This window comes from Oncorhynchus gorbuscha, linkage group LG18 (assembly GCF_021184085.1).
Source record: "Oncorhynchus gorbuscha isolate QuinsamMale2020 ecotype Even-year linkage group LG18, OgorEven_v1.0, whole genome shotgun sequence".
Lineage (NCBI taxonomy): Eukaryota > Metazoa > Chordata > Actinopteri > Salmoniformes > Salmonidae > Oncorhynchus > Oncorhynchus gorbuscha.
The window spans coordinates 82,765,608-82,782,853 of NC_060190.1; the positions used below are offsets into that span (position 1 = coordinate 82,765,608).

Sequence of the window (17,246 nt, forward strand, 5' to 3'; positions counted from 1 at the left end):
AAGTGAATTCTAAATACATTTATTTCATCACATTCCCAGTGGGTCAGAAGTTTACATACACTCAATAAGTATTTGGTAGCATTGCTTTAAATTGTTTAAATTGGGTCAAACGTTTTTGGGTAGCCTTCCACAAGCTTCCTTCAATAAATTGGGTGAATTTTGGCCCATTCCTCCTGACAGAGCTGGTGTAACTGAGTCAGGTTTGTAGGTCTCCTTGCTCACACATGCTTTTCAGTTCTGCCTACAAATGTTCTATATGATTGAGGTCAGGGCTTCGTGATGACCAATCCAATACCTTGACTTTGCAGTTCTTAAGCCAAGTCAGTTGAGAACAAATGCTTATTTTCAATGATGGTCTAGAAACAGTGGGTTAACTGCCTTGCTCAGGGGCAGAATGACAGATTTTGACCTTGTCAGCTCGGGGATTAGATCTTGCAACCTTTCGGTTACTAGTCCAACGCTCTAACCACTTGGCTACGCTGCCGCCCCCAAGTATGCTTGGGGTCATTGTCCATTCCGGAAGAACCATTTGTGACCAAGCTTCAACTTCCATACTTTTCCGTCCTCATTATGCCATCTATTTTGTGAAGTGCACCAGTCCCTCCTGCAGCAAAGCACCCCCACAACATGATGCTGCCACCCCCGTGCTTCACAGTTGGGATGGTGTTCTTTGGCTTGCAAGAATCCCCCTTTTTCCTCCAAACGATGGTCATTATGGCCAAACAGTTCTATTTTGTTTCATCAGACCAGAGGACAATTCTCCAACTAGTACAATCTTTGTCCCCATGTGCAGTTGCAAACTGTAGTCTGGCTTTTTTATGGCGGTTTTGGAGCAGTGGCTTCTTCCTTGCAGTGCGGCCTTTCAGGTTGTGTCGATATAGGACTCGTTTTCCTGTGGATATAGATACTTTTGTACCGGTTTCCTCCAGCATCTTCACAAGGTCCTTTGCTGTTGTTCTGGGATTGATTCGCACTTTTCGCACCAAAGTACATTTATCTCTAGGAGACAGAACACGTCACCTTCCTGTCATGGTCCCATGGTGTTTATACTTGTTCATCTGTACAAACAATAATACACGTGGTACCTTCAGGCATTTGGAAATTTCTCCCAAGGATGAACCAGACTTACGGAGGTCTACAACTTTTTTTCTGAGGTCTTGGCTGATTTCTTTTGATTTTCCCATGATGTCAAGCAAAGAGGCACTGAGTTTGAAGGTAGGCCTTGAAATACATCCACAGGTACACCTCCAATTGACTCAAATTATGTCAATTAGCCTATCAGAAGCTTCTAAAGCCATGACATAATTTTCTGGAATTTTCCAAGCTGTTTAAAGGCACAGTCAACTTAGTGTATGTAAACTTCTGACCCACTGGAATTGTGATACAGTAAATTATAAGTGAAATAATCTGTCTGTAAACAATTGTTGGAAAAGACTTCCGACTTCAACTGTACAGCAGACATCATCGGTGTGTACCTTTACGGGTGTTCTCTGTGACGTCCACACCGAACTGGATGAAGTCACCAGAGAGGACCTCACAGGGAGGACTCTCCTCGGAACCCCGGCTCAGACGCTGGCTGTTGATGAACGTCCCGTTACTACTCTTAGTGTCCTGCAGGTAGAACTGAAATACAGAGAGGTGGAATACACAGTTACAATACTATAGTTTAGGGCATTGCTCACCATAGGTCTGCTGCAGAGGGACAAGAGAGCCATGAAAACACACATTTGGAAATATACTGAACAAAAATATAAACGCAACATGCAAAAACTTCAAAGAATTTACTGAGATACAGTTCATATAAAGAAATCAGTCAACTGAAATAAATTCATTAGGCCTTAATCTATAGATTTCACATGACGAGGCAGGGGCACGGCCATGGTTGGGCATATTCCCACCCACTGGGGAGCCAGGACCAGCCAATCAGAATGAGTTTATCCCAACAAAAGGGCTTTAATACAGACAGAAATACTCCTCAGCACCCACCCCCCTCAGACTTTAATTTTTTATTTCACCTTTATTTAACCAGTTAGGCCAGTTGAGAACAAGCTCTCATTTACAACTGCAACCTGGCCAAGATAAAGCAAAGCAGTGCGACAAAAAACAACACAGTTACACATAGAATAAACACACGTACAGTCAATAACACAATAGAACATCTGTATAAAGTGTGTGCAAATCTAGTAAGACGGTAAGGCAATAAATAGGCCATAGTGGCGAAGTAATTATAATTTAGCAATTGACACTGGAGTGATAGATGAGCAGATGAGGATGTGCAAGTAGAAATACTGGTGTGCAAAAGAGCAGATATGGGGATGAAGTACAAATATGGGGATGAAGTAGGTAGTTGGTTGGATGGGCTGTTTACAGATGGGCTCTGCAGCGATCAGTAAGCTGCTCTGACAGCCATTGCTTGAAGTTAGTGTGGGAGATAGAAGTCTCCAACTTCAGTGATTTTTGCAATTCGTTCCAGTCATTGGCAGCAGAGAACTGGAAGGAAAGGCTTTGGGGGTGACCAGTGAGATATACCTGCTGGAGCGTGGGCGATCCCGCAGGTGAAGAAGCCGGATGTGGAGATCATGTAGTGTGGTTATACATGGTTTGCGGTTGTGAGGCCGGTTGGACATAATGCCAAATTCTCTAAAACGACGTAGGAGGCAGTTTGTGTTAGAGAAATGTAATTCTAATTTTCCGGCAACAGCTCTGGTGGACATTCCTGCAGTCAACATGCCATTTGCATTGACAAAACCACACATTTTAGAGTGGCCTTTTTCCCCCGCAGCACAAGGTGCACATTGTTTTTTTTTTACCCCTTTTTCTCCCCAATTTCGTGGTGTCCAATAGTTGTAGTAGCTACTACCGTGTCTCATTGCTACAACTCCCGTACGGGCTCGGGCGAGACGAAGGTTGAAAGTCATGCCGTCCTCCGATACACAACCCAACCAAGCCACACTGCTTCTTAACACAGCGCGCATCCAACCTGGAAGCCAGCCGCACCAATGTGTCGGAGGAAACACTGTGCACCTGGCAACCTTGGTTAGCGCGCACCGAGCCCGGCCCGCCACAGGAGTTGCTGGTGCGCGATGAGACAAGGATATCCCTACCTGCCAAACCCTCCCTAACCCGGACGACGCTAGGCCAATTGTGCGTCGCCCCACGGTCCTCCCGGTCGCGGCCAGTTACGACAGAGCCTGGGCGCAAACCCAGAGTATCTGGGTGGCACAGCTGGCGCTGCAGTACAGTGCCCTTAACCACTGCGCCACCCGGGAGGCCCCAAGGTGCACGTTTAATGATCATGCTGTGTTATCAGCTTCTTTATAATCCATCCAACTGACAGGAGTGGCATATCTTGGCAAAGGAGAAATGCTTTGGGATGTAAACAAATGTGCACAAAAAGAGAAAAGCTTTTTGTGTGTATGGAACATTTTAGAGAGAACTTTTATCTTTGCTCATGAAACATGGGACCAATACTATACATGTTGTGTTTATATTTTTGTTCAGTATAGAATTACGGCTGATGTTCAGTGGTCAGGGAAGATAGGACGTTACGGCTGATGTTCTGTGGTCAGGGAAGATAGGACGTTACGGCTGATGTTCTGTGGTCAGGGAAGATAGGACGTTACGGCTGATGTTCTGTGGTCAGGGAAGATAGGACGTTACGGCTGACGTTCTGTGGTCAGGGAAGATAGGACGTTACGGCTGACGTTCTGTGGTCAGGGAAGATAGGACGTTACGGCTGATGTTCTGTGGTCAGGGAAGATAGGACGTTACGGCTGATGTTCTGTGGTCAGGGAAGATAGGACGTTACGGCTGATGTTCTGTGGTCAGGGAAGATAGGACGTTACGGCTGATGTTCTGTGGTCAGGGAAGATAGGACGTTACGGCTGATGTTCTGTGGTCAGGGAAGATAGGATGGACACCCGCTGCTTTATCAGCACGATCTGGTTTGTCCTTCAAGCAGCGAGGGGGGGATGTAGTGTATTAGTACAAGCAGGAAGAACCTGGCTGCATTTCAAGTAAGAGGTGTGTCTGTCGATATTCAACTCCAGACGCTGCCTGCTGCACCTATAACGCTGGTCAAACTAAAATGTTCAGAAAGGCCTGGTTAATAGCAACAGGAAGCACAACATAGAAACCTAGCTTATAAAACAGCCATTTAGTTCTCCAGGGATTTGAGGGAGAGGACTGGTTACAGCAGCACCGAAATCAGTTTAGCAAACTTACTAGTTCATGATGTACTGTATCTGGCTGTCAACGTTTTAAGCACATTGAACCCCTGACTCATGACCTAGTGGGTTTCTCAGGTAGGCTGGTTTGTGCCAACTGTGCTATACTGTACCCAGTCCAGGACTCACTGATCTGATGGGTTTCTCAGTTGAACAGGAAGTCCGGTGAGATGAACCAATTCCAGCCCTCTAACCTTCCACTCACAACACTGCCCTGTGTAAGTAACCTAAAAACATTACCTCCTGACAACACGACAACCTATTCATACAAGCATTTCGCTACACTCGCATTAACATCTGCTAATCATGTGTATGTGACAAATAAGATTTGATTTGATTTGATCAAGGAAACGTGCTGATTCTACTACAGAACTGGATCGATGTGCATGTGGGTACATGAGAAAGGCCTTGGGGGAGGTATGTAACGCAGGTAGTGTGGGGTGTCGTCTTGAGTTGTCAATCTAGCAGGCAGCTGGGGGGGGTGTGTCTGTTTTGTGTGTGGGTCTTGCATTAACAGTCTTTATCGAAGCCCAGTAGCTTCCTATCAACTGTGGTCCAGGCAATTTGCAGTGGTATACAAAGACAGATTCACCAAAATGTGACAATTTTGAGTAAATGTATTTATTGTTTCCTTTTCATTTTGATAATTGATTTAAACGCAATTAATTTAAGGTCAATGGCTGATGACAAAAACCTACATTTACAGTTAAGGTCATCTCATTAGATTTGGGGTGTGGTCACAAATAATGCACTACTTTTGACCAGAGTCCTATGGCACCCTATTCCCTATATAGTGCACTACTTTTGACCAGAGCCCTATGGCACCTTACTCCCTACATAGTGCACTACTTTAGACCAGAGACCTATGGGGAATAGAGTGCCATTTGGAAGGCACACTATAACCTCCCCAGGATGCCCAAAATATTATGTCCAACATTATTTATTATTTAGCTGGGCAGAGTTTAGCGCACAGGAAGCTGGTGACTGATAAACTCCTCAACGCCATCGGATGGATCCCGGAACATATTCCAGTCTGCACAAGCAAAACAGTCCTTCACATTTTTCCTATTTTGCTGGAATTAAAATTGATTTTGGGGGGGTGGGTTGTATCATTTGATTTACATGCCTACCACTTTGAAGATGTCAAATATATTTTATTGTGAAACAAGAAAGACAACAAAAACGAAAACTTGAGTGTGCTTAACAATTCACCCCACCCCAAAGTCAATATTTGTAGAGACATCTTTTGCAGCAATTACAGCTGCAAGTCTCTTGGGGTATGTCTCTATAAGCTTGGCACATCTAGCCATTGGGATTTTTGCCCATTCTTCAAGGCAAAACCGTTCCAGCTCCTTCAAGTTGGATGGGTTCCGCTGGTGTACAGCAATCTTTCAGTCAAACCACAAATTCTCAATTGGATTGAGGTCTGGGCTTTGACAAGGCCATTCCAAGACATTTAAATGTTTACCCTTAAACCACTTGAGTGTTGCTTAAGCAGTATGCTTAGGGTCATTATCCTGCTGGAAGGTGAACCTCTGTCCCAGTCTCAAATCTCTGGAAGACTGAAACAGGTTTCCCTCAAGAATGTCCCTGTATTCACAGTCATCCATCAATTCCTTCAATTCTGACCAGTTTCCCAGTCCCTGCTGATGAAAAACAACCACCATGCTTCACTGTGGGGATGGTATTCTCGGGGTGATGAGAGATGTGTTTGCGCCAGACATAGCGTTTTCCATGATGGCCAAAAAGCTCAATTTTAGTCTCGTCTGACCAGAGTACATTCTTCCATATGTTTGGGGAGTCTCCCACATGCCTTTTGGTGAACACCAAACACGTTTGCTTATTTACTTTTTTTAAACATTTTTCTGGACCCTCTTCTGTAAAGCCCAGCTCTGTGGAGTGTACGGCTTAAAGTGGTCCTATGGACAGATGATCCAATCTCCGCTATGGAGCTTTGCAGCTCCTTCAGGGTTATCTTTGGTCTCTTTGTTGCTTCTCTGATTAATGCCCTCCTTTCCTGGTCCGTGAGTGACCCTCTCCTGGCAGGTTTGTTGTGGTGCCATATTCTTTCCATTTTTTAATAATGATTTAATGGTGCTGTGTGGGATGTTCAAAGTTTCAGATATTTTTCATAACCCAACCCTGATCTGTACTTCTCCACAACTTTGTCCCTGACCTGTTTGGAGAGGCTCCTTGGTCTTCATGCTGCCGCTTGCTTGGTGGCGCCTCTTGCTTGGTGGTGTTGCAGACTCTGGGGCCTTTCAGAACAGGTGTATATATACTGAGATCATGTAATAGATCATGTTACACTTAGTTAAATAAAGTCCACCTGTGTGCAATCTAATTATGTGACTTCTGAAGGTAATTGGTTGCACCAGGGATGATATTTAGGGGATGAATACATATGAACTCAACACTTTCGTTTTTTATGTTTACAGTTCACTTTTTCATTTCATTTCACAATTAGGACTATTTTTTGTATGACCAATACATGAAATCCAAATAAAAATCCATTTCAATTACAGGTTGTAGGAAAAATGCCAAGGGGGATAAATACTTTTGCAAGGCACTGTATCTGTTAACCCTGAACTATTTAGCATTCGCTTCATCAGACCACTTCCGTATTGAGTGCTTAACTGGTACTTCCTCTGTGAGTTTTTCCTTGTAAGTAGGTATCAAGGAGACAGAGTTATGGTCAGATTTGCCAAATGTTGGGCGAGGGATGAGCTTTGTATGCGTTTGTGTGTGTGGAGTGAAGGTGATTTAGAGTTGTGACCTGTGCAACATGCTGGTAGAACTGAGGTAAAACAGAAACTCTGGGTGAACATTCTCTTGTTTCCTTATGAATCTATACAGCTCGTTGAGTGTGGTCTTAGTACCAGCATTGGTTTGTGGTGGTAAATAGACAGCTATGAAAAATATAGATAAAAACATGGTAAATATATTGAACAAATATATAAAAACGTAACATGTAAAAATGTCAATTATTTTATTAAGTTACAGTTCATATAAGGAAATCAGTCAATTGAAATGAATGAATTAGGCTCTAATCGATGGATTTCACATGACTGAGCAGGGAGGCAGCCATGGATGGGCTATCAGAGTTAGCTTCTTGATATGTAGCAGTTCCCAGGTGGATAGATTATCTTGGCAAAGGGGAATTGATCACTAGTAAGGATGTGAACAAATTTGCACACAAAATTTGAGAGAAATAAGCTTTTTGTGCATATGGAACATTTCTGGGATCTTTTATATTTTTGTTCAGTATAGTATGGTCTACAGTTTATCATGAGGTATTCCATCTCAGGCGAACAGAACATCGAGACCTTAATATTAGAGATTGTGCACCAGCTGTTGTTAACACCCCTTCCCCTAACCTTACCCGACGCTGCTGTACGGTCTTGAAGATGCATTGAAAAAAGAGCTAGCTGAACATTATCCATTTCCTTGTTCGGCCACGACTCAGAGAATCATAGGATATTACAGTTCTTCAGGTCCCGTTAGTAAGAGTCTTGAACGGAGCTCATCCAGTTTGTTCTCCGGTGATCATACGTTCGCCAATAGAATGGAGGGTTGAGGTGCATTATTTACTCGCCAACAGTTGACAGCCACGTGCCCAAGAATACCCAGGTAACCTATCTAAATCACCATCACCCCATAGCACGCACATCTGTGGCCATGAAATGCTTTAAAAGGCTGGTCATCCCAGACCAATCCAATTCACATACTGCCCCAAAAGATCCACAGATGACGCATCTCTATTGCACTCCACACTGCCCTTTCCCACCTGGACAAAAGGAACACCTACGTGAGAATGCTGTTCATTGACTTCAGCTCAGTGTTCAACACCACAGTCAAGGACCCTGGGACTGAACACCACTCTCTGCAAATGGATCCTGGACTTTTACGGACCACCCCCAGGTGGTGAAGGTAGGCAACAACACATCAACACGAGGGCCCCACAGGGGAGCGTGCTTAGTCCCCTCCTGTACTCCGCTCAAGACTGTACGGCCGCGCATGATTCCAACACCATCATTAAGTTGGCAGACAACACAACAGTGGTAGGCCTCATCACCGACAACAATGAGACCGTCTCTATAGGGAGGAGGTCAGAGGCTTGGCAGTGTAGTGTAGTGCCAGGACAACCTCTCCCTCAACGTCAGCAAGACAAAAGAGCAGATCTTGGACTACAGGAGCACGCCCCAGTCACATTGACAGGGCTGTAGTGGAGCAGGTTGAGAGCTCCTCAGTGTCCAAATAAGGATCTATCACACCAACAGTCGTGAATTTGAAAAAAAAAGAAAACGCCTCTTCCACTCAGGAGGATGAAAATATTTGACTGGGCTCTCATACCTCAAAGTTATACAGCTGCACCATTGAGAGCATCTTGACTGGCTGCATCACCACTTGGTATGGCAACTGTTTGGCATCTGACCGCAAGGCGCTACAGAGGGTAGCGCGCGCAGACCAGTAAATTGCTGGGGCCGAGCGCCCTGTCAACCAGGACCTCAATACCAGGCGGTGTCAGAGGGAGGCCCTAAAAAATGTCAAAGACTGCAGCCTCCCAAGTCATAGAGTGTTTTCTCTGCTACCACACGGCAAGTGGTACCAATGCACTAAGTGTAGAAATAAGAGGATCCTGAACAGCTTCTAACCCCAAGCCATAAAACTGCTACCTAGTTATCCGGACTACTTGCATTGACCCTTTTTGCACTAACTTTGACTCATCACATAAGCTGCTGGTACTGTTTGTTATCCATCCTGTTGACTGGCCACTTTATTCCTAGTTATATGTACAGGTGAAGTCGGATGTTTACATACACTTAGGTTGGAGTCATTAAAACTCGTTTTTTAACCACTCCACAAATTTCTTGTTAAACTATTTAAAGGCAATCCTACCAAATACACTCAATTACTATAAACTTCTGACCCACTGGGAATGTGATGAAAGAAATTAAAGCTGAAATAAATCATTCTCTCTACTATTATTCTGACATTTTACATTCTTAAAATAAAGTGGTAATCCCCTGACCTAAGACAGGGAATTTTTACCATGATTAAATGTCAGGAACTGTGAAAAACCCAAGTTCAAATGTATTTTTCCCCATGTATATAGCCAAGTTATTAACTTGACTCAGTACTGGTACCCTGTGCATAGCCATGTTATTATTGACTCAGTTATTATTGACTCAGTACTGGTACCATGTGCATAGCCATGTTATTATTGACTCAGTACTGGTACCCTGTATATAGCCTAGTTATCATTGAGTCAATACTGGTACCGTGTTATTATTGACTCAGTTATTATTGACTCAGTACTGGTACCATGTTATTATTGACTCAGTTATTATTGACTCAGTACTGGTACCCTGTGTATTGCCATGTTATTATTGACTCAGTACTGGTACCATGTGCATAGCCATGTTATTATTGACTCAGTTATTATTGACTCAGTACTGGTACCCTGTATATAGCCTAGTTATCATTGAGTCAATACTGGTACCGTGTTATTATTGACTCAGTTATTATTGACTCAGTACTGGTACCATGTTATTATTGACTCAGTACTGGTACCCTGTGTATTGCCATGTTATTATTGACTCAGTACTGGTACCATGTGCATAGCCATGTTATTATTGACTCAGTTATTATTGACTCAGTACTGGTACCCTGTATATAGCCTAGTTATCATTGAGTCAATACTGGTACCGTGTTATTATTGACTCAGTTATTATTGACTCAGTACTGGTACCATGTTATTATTGACTCAGTTATTATTGACTCAGTACTGGTACCATGTTATTATTGTGTATTTATTATCACATGTTTACTTTATATTATTTTTCTCTGCCTTGTTGGGACCTGTCGGTAAGCATTTCACTGTTAGTCAGACTATTGTTTACGAAGCATTTGACAAATAGAATTTGATTTGAGACAGACAAGTAGACACAAATAGCACTGTCCTATAACCCTATACAAAACAGAACTTCGACCAATGGCTTCATATTCCACCTCAGTACAGTTGCCATAGCTGTCCTTGTGTGTCAACCCTGAAGCTATAATCCACTATTTCACAAAATGTGGCAGACTGACCGATTCCATGGAGTTACCTGGTTTGCAGCTGATTACAAGCCTGTTCAACATGCCTGTCTGGCAGTGACTGTTCAGGCAGGAGAGAGAGAAAGGGAGAGAGAGAGAGCAGTCTGCAGCACCCGGCCTCACCCTACTAGAATCTGAAGTCAAATGTCTACAGTTTGCTGATGATCTGGTGCTTCTGTCACCAACCAAGCAGGGCCTACAGCAGCACCTAGATTTTCTGCACAGATTCTGCCAGACCTGGGCCCTGACAGTAAATCTCAGTATGACAAAAATAATGGTATTCCAAAAAAGGTTCAGATGCCAGGTCCACAAATACAAATACCATCTAGACACCGTTGCCCTAGAGCACACAAAAACTATACATACCTTGGCCTAAACATCAGCGCCACAGATAACTTCCACTGAGCTGTGAACCAACTGAGAAACAAGACAAGAAGGGCCTTCTACGCCATCAAAAGGAACATACAACTTGACATACTAATTAGGATCTGGCTAAAAATACTTGAATCAGTTATAGAATCCATTGCCCATTATGGTTGAGGTCTGGGGTCTGCTCACCAACCGAGAATTCATAAAATGGAACAAACACCAAATTTAGAATTCTGCAAAAATATCCTGTGTACGTAAAACACCAAATAATGCATGCTGAGCAGAACTAATTATCAAAATCCAGAAAAGAGCGGTTAAATTCGACAACCACCTAAAAGGAAGCGATGCCCAAACATTCCATAACAAAGCCATCCCCTACAGAGAGATGAACCTGGAGAAGAGTCCCCTAAGCAAGCAGGTCCTACAGAGCCCCAGGACAACAACACAATTAGACCCAACCAAATCACGAGAAAACAAAAAGATAATTATTTCCAATGTGTCAAGTAATTAACAAAAAAACAGAGCAAACTAGAATGCTATTTGGCCCTAAACAGAGAGAACACAGTGGCAGAATACCTGACCACTGTGACTGACCCAAACTTAAGGAAATCTTTGACTATGTACAGACTCAGTGACCACAGCCTTGCTATTGAGGAAGACTGTCAGGCAGACCTGACGGGGAAGAAGGGGGAGGGGAGTAATTGAAGGAGACCACCATTTATTCAACCTTTATTTAACTAGACAAGTCAGTTAATTAAAAACAAATTCTCCACATCCTGTGGCATACTGCATTAGCATCGAATAGCCCCCATGATATGCAACTTCTCAGGGAAGTCAGGAACCAAAAATATAGACAGGCAGTTAGGAAAGCTAAGGATAACTTTTTCAAATAGAAATGTTCATCCTGTTGCACAAACTCCAAAAAGTTCTGGGACACTAAAGTTTGTGGAGAATAAGAGCACCTGCTCCCAGCTGCCCACTGCACTGAGGATAGGAAACACTGTCACCACCGATATAGCCACGATAATTGAGAATGTCAATAAGCATTTTTCTACTGCTGGCCATGCTTTCCAACTGGCTACCCCTACCCCGGTCAACAGCTCTGCACCCCCCACAGCAACTTGCCCAAGCCCATTTCTCCTTCACCCAAATCCAGATAGCTGATGATCTGAGAGTTGCTAAATCTTGACCCTTACAAATCATCTGGGCTAGACAATCTGGACCCTTTCTTTCTAAAATTATCTGCAGAAACTGTTGCAACCCCTATTACTAGCCTGTTCAACCTCTTTCGTATCATTTGAGAACCCCAAAGATTGGAAAGCTGCCACAGCATCAGCATCCCCCTCTTCAAAGGGGGAGACACTCTAGACCCAAACTGTTACAGACCAATATCTATCCTTCCCTGCCTTTCTAAGGTCTTCAAAAGTCAAGTTAACAAACAGATCACCAACCATTTCGAATCCCACCGTACCTTCTCAACTATGAGATCTGGTATCCGAGCTGATCATGGGTGCATCTCAGACATGCTCAAGGTCCTAAACGATATCATAACCGCCATTGTTAAAAGACAGTACTGTGCAGCCGTCTTCATCGACCTGGCCATGGCTTTCGACTGTCAATCACCACATCCTCATCGGCAGACTCAACAGCCTTGGTTTCTCAAATGACTGGTTCTGCCTGGTTCACCAACTACTTCTCTGATAGAGTTCAGTGTGTCAAATCGGAGGGTCTGTTGTCTGGACCTCTGGCAGTCTCTATGGGGGTGCCACAGGGTTCAATTCTCGGGCCGACACTTTTCTCTGTTTTCATCAATGATGTCGCTCTTGCTGCTGGTGATTCTCTGATCCACCTCTATGCAGACGACACCATTCTGTATACTTCTGGCCCTTCTTTGGACACTGTGTTAACTAACCTCCAGACGAACTTCAATGCCACACAACTCCTTCTGTGGCCTCCAAATGCAAGTAAAACTAAATGCATGCTCTTCAACCGATCGCTGCCCACAGCTACCCGCCAGTCCCACTCTGGACTGTTCTGACTTAAAATATGTGGACAACTACAAATACATAGGTGTCTTATTAGACTATAAACTCTCCATCCAGACTCACATTAAGCATCTCCAATCCAAAATTAAATCTAGAATCGGCTTCCTATTTCGCAACAAAGCATTCTTCACTCGTGCTGCCAAACATACCCTCGTAAAACTGACTATCCTACCGATGTCATTTGCAAAATAAAATAAAAATAACAAAATAGCCTCCAACACTATACTCAGCAAATTGGATGGAGTCCATCACAGTGCCATCCGTTTTGTCAGCCAAAGACCCATATACTACCCGGCTATGGAACCCTGACCTGTTCACCGGACGTGCTACCTGTCCCAGACCTGCTGTTTTCAACTCTCTAGAGACAGCAGGAGCGGTAGAGATACTCTCAATGATCGGCTATGAAAAGCCAACTGACATTTACTGTGATTATTATGATTTGACCATGCTGGTCATTTATGAACATTTGAACATCTTGGCCATGTACTGTTATAATCTCCACCCGGCACAGCCAGAAGAGGACTGGCCACCCCTCATAGCCTGGTTCCTCTCTAGGTTTATCCTAGGTTTTGGCCTTTCTAGGGAGTTTTTCCTAGCCACAGTGCTTCTACACCTGCATTGCTTGCTGTTTGGGGTTTTAGGCTGGGTTTCTGTACAGCACTTTGAGATATCCGCTGATGTAAGAAGGGCTATATAAATACATTTGATTTGATTTCACTACCCACCACTGCAACCTGGATGCTCTCGTTGGCTGGCCCTCGCTTCATACTCGTAGGAAAACCCACTGGCTCCAGGTCATCTATAAGTCTTTGCTAGGTAAAGCCCTGCCTTATCTCAGCTCACTGGTCACTGTAGCATGTGCTCCAGCAGGTATATTTCACTGGTCATCCCCAAAGCCAATTCCTCCTTTGGCCGCCTTTCCTTCCAGTTCTCTGCTGCCAATGACTAGAACGAATTGCAAAGTTCACTGAAGCTGGAGACTTATATCTCCCTCACTAACTTTAAATACCAGCTGTCAGAGCAGCTCACAGATCATTGCACCTGTCCATAGCCCATCCAACTACCTCATCCCCATATTGCTATTTTTTTGCACCCCAGTATCTCTACTTGCACATTCATGTTCTGCACATCTATCACTCCTGTGTTTAATTGCTAAATTGTAATTACTTTGCACCTACGGCCTATTTATTGCCTTATCTCCCTAATGTTACCTCATTTACACACACCTTATATAGATTTTCTACATTGTGTTATTGACCATATGTTTGTTTGTCCCATGTGTAACTGTGCTTTTGTTTGTGTTGCACTGCTTTGCTTTATCTTGGACAGGTCGCAGTTGTAAATGAGAACTTGTTCTCAACTGGCCTACCTGGTTAAATAAAAGGTGAAATTTTAAAAAATGTACAATGACCATGCAAAGTAAAAGCTAGTAGTTAGCCGAATGGTTGAGAGTCAGACTCACCTTGCCCGTCTTGTGATCAAACCAGACCAGGGCATGGTTCCGTGACAGAACCTTGCAGTCGAACGTGGCGTTGTTCTGAGCCGGTCGGCACCGGGCCACAGAGCGCCCGATCTTGACTGGCTCGTCCAGGTAGACATGACGTTCCTGAAAAGGGTGTGAATTCGGGCGGCAGGAGAAGAAGGCCAGCGCTGAAGGCATTGGTGATGGCTTGGGAGTGTTACTCCAATCAGCGACGAAAGACAATGTTTCTTGATCCAGAATGACTAACTTCAGTCTTAAATCCTCGACTGTTGTGTTAATAAAAACCATGTAACCTGGCTATTCGCTGTCTGTCTGGCTCTTCTATTTTAAGTTAGGCACTGCTAGCTAGCCATTCATATGGACGTGTTTTCTTCTTTTGATTCAAAGAGACACGTAAAACCTCCTGTATTCATGTAAAAAAAATACAAAATAAATATGTATTTATGGTATGTTTCTACAGAGCTACATTACCTCCAGTGAATGACTAACTACGAGTACGTACAGGCCACAATACAGTACAGCCAAAACCATTTGACGATAGCAACAGTAGCAATGTAGAAAATATTTTCCCACGTCCATCAAAATGTATAGCGAGAGAAAGCGTTATTAATGCCGCGCAAGTTAGCGGCAGGCAGCTAATCTTTAGCCCATCGGATAAATCCAGACAGCTATATTACACAATCTGACCATTGCACGGTTTCCTATCCCTGCCTGCTGATGATACGGCTGGCCATTGAAACACACCCGCTGACAACTTGGTTTAATATGTCATCAATAAGTGGTTTCCCCCCCCCATAGAGGCTGAGTTAACATTAAGTTGTTTATCATACTCACTATGGACGGGTGCTAAAAGAGTGAGTATCTGAGGTCGTTTGCTAGCTAAATGTTTAACTAGCTAATGCAACTTCTAGCCACTCCCGATTTAGGAAGACTAGCAGGCTAATATTTACTTTCAGGGTCCCAGCAACAAATCCTTCTAATCGTGAAGCATAATGTTCCAAACAGGTCCAGAGACACACGCCTTAAAACGACTTATTGTAGAGGTAAGTAGAGCTGGACAGGCCTTGAGCAATAACACTGTTATAAAGAGTAGTTAGCTCTATAGCTAGTTAAGCTAACGCGCTGAGTAACTTGTCATTTAGCTGGAATAAGGAGTCGGGCCTCTTCGGGTGAAAAGTCGTGATCAACTAGCTCTGGAACGGGTGTAATGGTGTTACCTCAGGTAAACTTGTGTTATTTTTGACAAGTAACTAAAAAAACAAACAAGTAGACAATAAACTGGTCTCATTGAAGACTAGGTAGTTCGGTGACTGACAGAGCAGACTCGGGAAACGGAGACAGGTTTGAAGAGTCCCAAGAAAGAAAATTAAAACTGTGTTGCGTCGATGTTAGAAATGTCACTCGAAACACTCTCGACCACGATAAAAAAAAAACGTTTTTAAATTAAAGCTTTCTTCAGTTGAACTGAATATTTCTAACAACTTGCCGTCGTCCGTTAGTATCCGCCGCCATACTCATAACAATATACACCAAACGACCGGACAGCGCAACCGCCAATAGCGTCCGCGACATGCCCAAAACGTCATTGGAGGCGGGAACTTGACAAACAGATTGACAACCTGGGGTCCAATAAAAATAGACATTAATGACACGCTGCAGTGCATGCTTCCGGTTTTCCGTTGTCACTAGTTACCACAAGCACAAAGTCACACTTGGCTAAATAAAAAATAAATAAAAATGTATGAGATCAAAAATGTGCTTTTTGGTTTTAATTTAAGATTAGGGTTATATTTTATATATTTTTAGATGATATTTTTTATACATTTTTTTATTTAAGAAGATGGGAGTGAGCACGGAATGTTGACCACCCCCCTTATTGCTTGTCTACATTTTACTCCCTCCTATGTTTAATATACACACATACATTAATTATTAATTTCGGTGGCCTATCATGACATGAAGTTTGTTCTATGGAAAGTATTTGACTCTGATGTGTTGCCACAGAAACTATTTGTCTCAAGCCACAAAATTAAGGAAATTAGAATGAGAGGGTAGGATTTCGGCAGGGCTATATTCTTGCCTACCGAACCGGCAAGGGGGAACTTTTCGGCACAACACCTGTTCCGCATCCCAGTAAATTAAATGGTGGAGGTATGCCGTACTGGTAAAACAATGAATACAACATGCCTAAAAAACTCTAGGCTGTTGCCTAAGAAATTACATCTGCTTTCACCCCTGACAGCAATAGACAACAAGCTCCAACCAAGCCTGGAAACTACTACAATATCAGTCGTGGAGTGTAATGAGAATACAGCCGTAGTCGATAAAGCCATTTCTAAAGTGGGTGACAGGGTGTCTGAATTTAAAGAATCCCATGCTTTTCTCAGAAGAACACGTCAAACTTCGCGACAAGCTTGACGTTTTGGAAATGCACAGTCGGTAATGTAATCTTCGCGTCATAGGAGTTGATAATGACATCTAACAAGGAAATCCGATGGGTTACATGACAACTTTTCTAACAGAACTTATCCAAACTGAGGATCTTCCTGGTGAACCAGCCGTGGAGAATGCACATCGAATTGGACCCGAAACCATCTAGACATGCTGACAGACCCCTTGATCGTGAGGATGCAGAGGTACCAAATCAAACATCCAATCATACAGCTGTTAAGGAAAAAAGGAGCTATGAACTTTCGTGGGATGAAGGTAAAGTTCTTTCCCGACATGACTGTCGAAACATCCAGAAAGAGAGCCCTGTTCAATCATATCAGAACGCACCTACGTGAGGCAGAAATCCAGAATGGGCTAATTTACTTTCCAAGGAACTACCAAAACCTTTGTTAGCCATCAAGACCTATTACTAGACCTAGGCCTATTTCAACAATTACATCAAACCAACTCTGCATGGGCAAGTAATGACTCACTTGTGGGCATGATAAGGCCTATCTCATAGTTTGCAGCAGCCTACACGCAGACCGGATCATAATGTCCATGTGTGAAACAAACAAACAAATTAAATAACTG

General features: G+C 43.3%; 1 protein-coding gene across 2 annotated transcripts in view; it reads right to left on the bottom strand.

Annotated features, from left to right (window-relative positions):
- LOC124003364 (sarcolemmal membrane-associated protein-like) overlaps window positions 1-15,745 on the bottom strand; it is a 113,817-nt gene extending 98,072 nt beyond the window's left edge. For both annotated transcript variants that reach the window (XM_046311546.1, XM_046311547.1), the window contains exons 1-2: window positions 14,202-15,745; window positions 1,476-1,623 (exon numbers count right to left, since the gene is read on the bottom strand). In XM_046311546.1, coding sequence (XP_046167502.1) covers window positions 1,476-1,623; window positions 14,202-14,510 — 457 coding nt within the window. In that variant the 5' untranslated portion in view covers window positions 14,511-15,745. The remainder of the gene's footprint in view (window positions 1-1,475; window positions 1,624-14,201) is intronic.
- Between the last annotated feature and the right edge of the window lie 1,501 nt (window positions 15,746-17,246).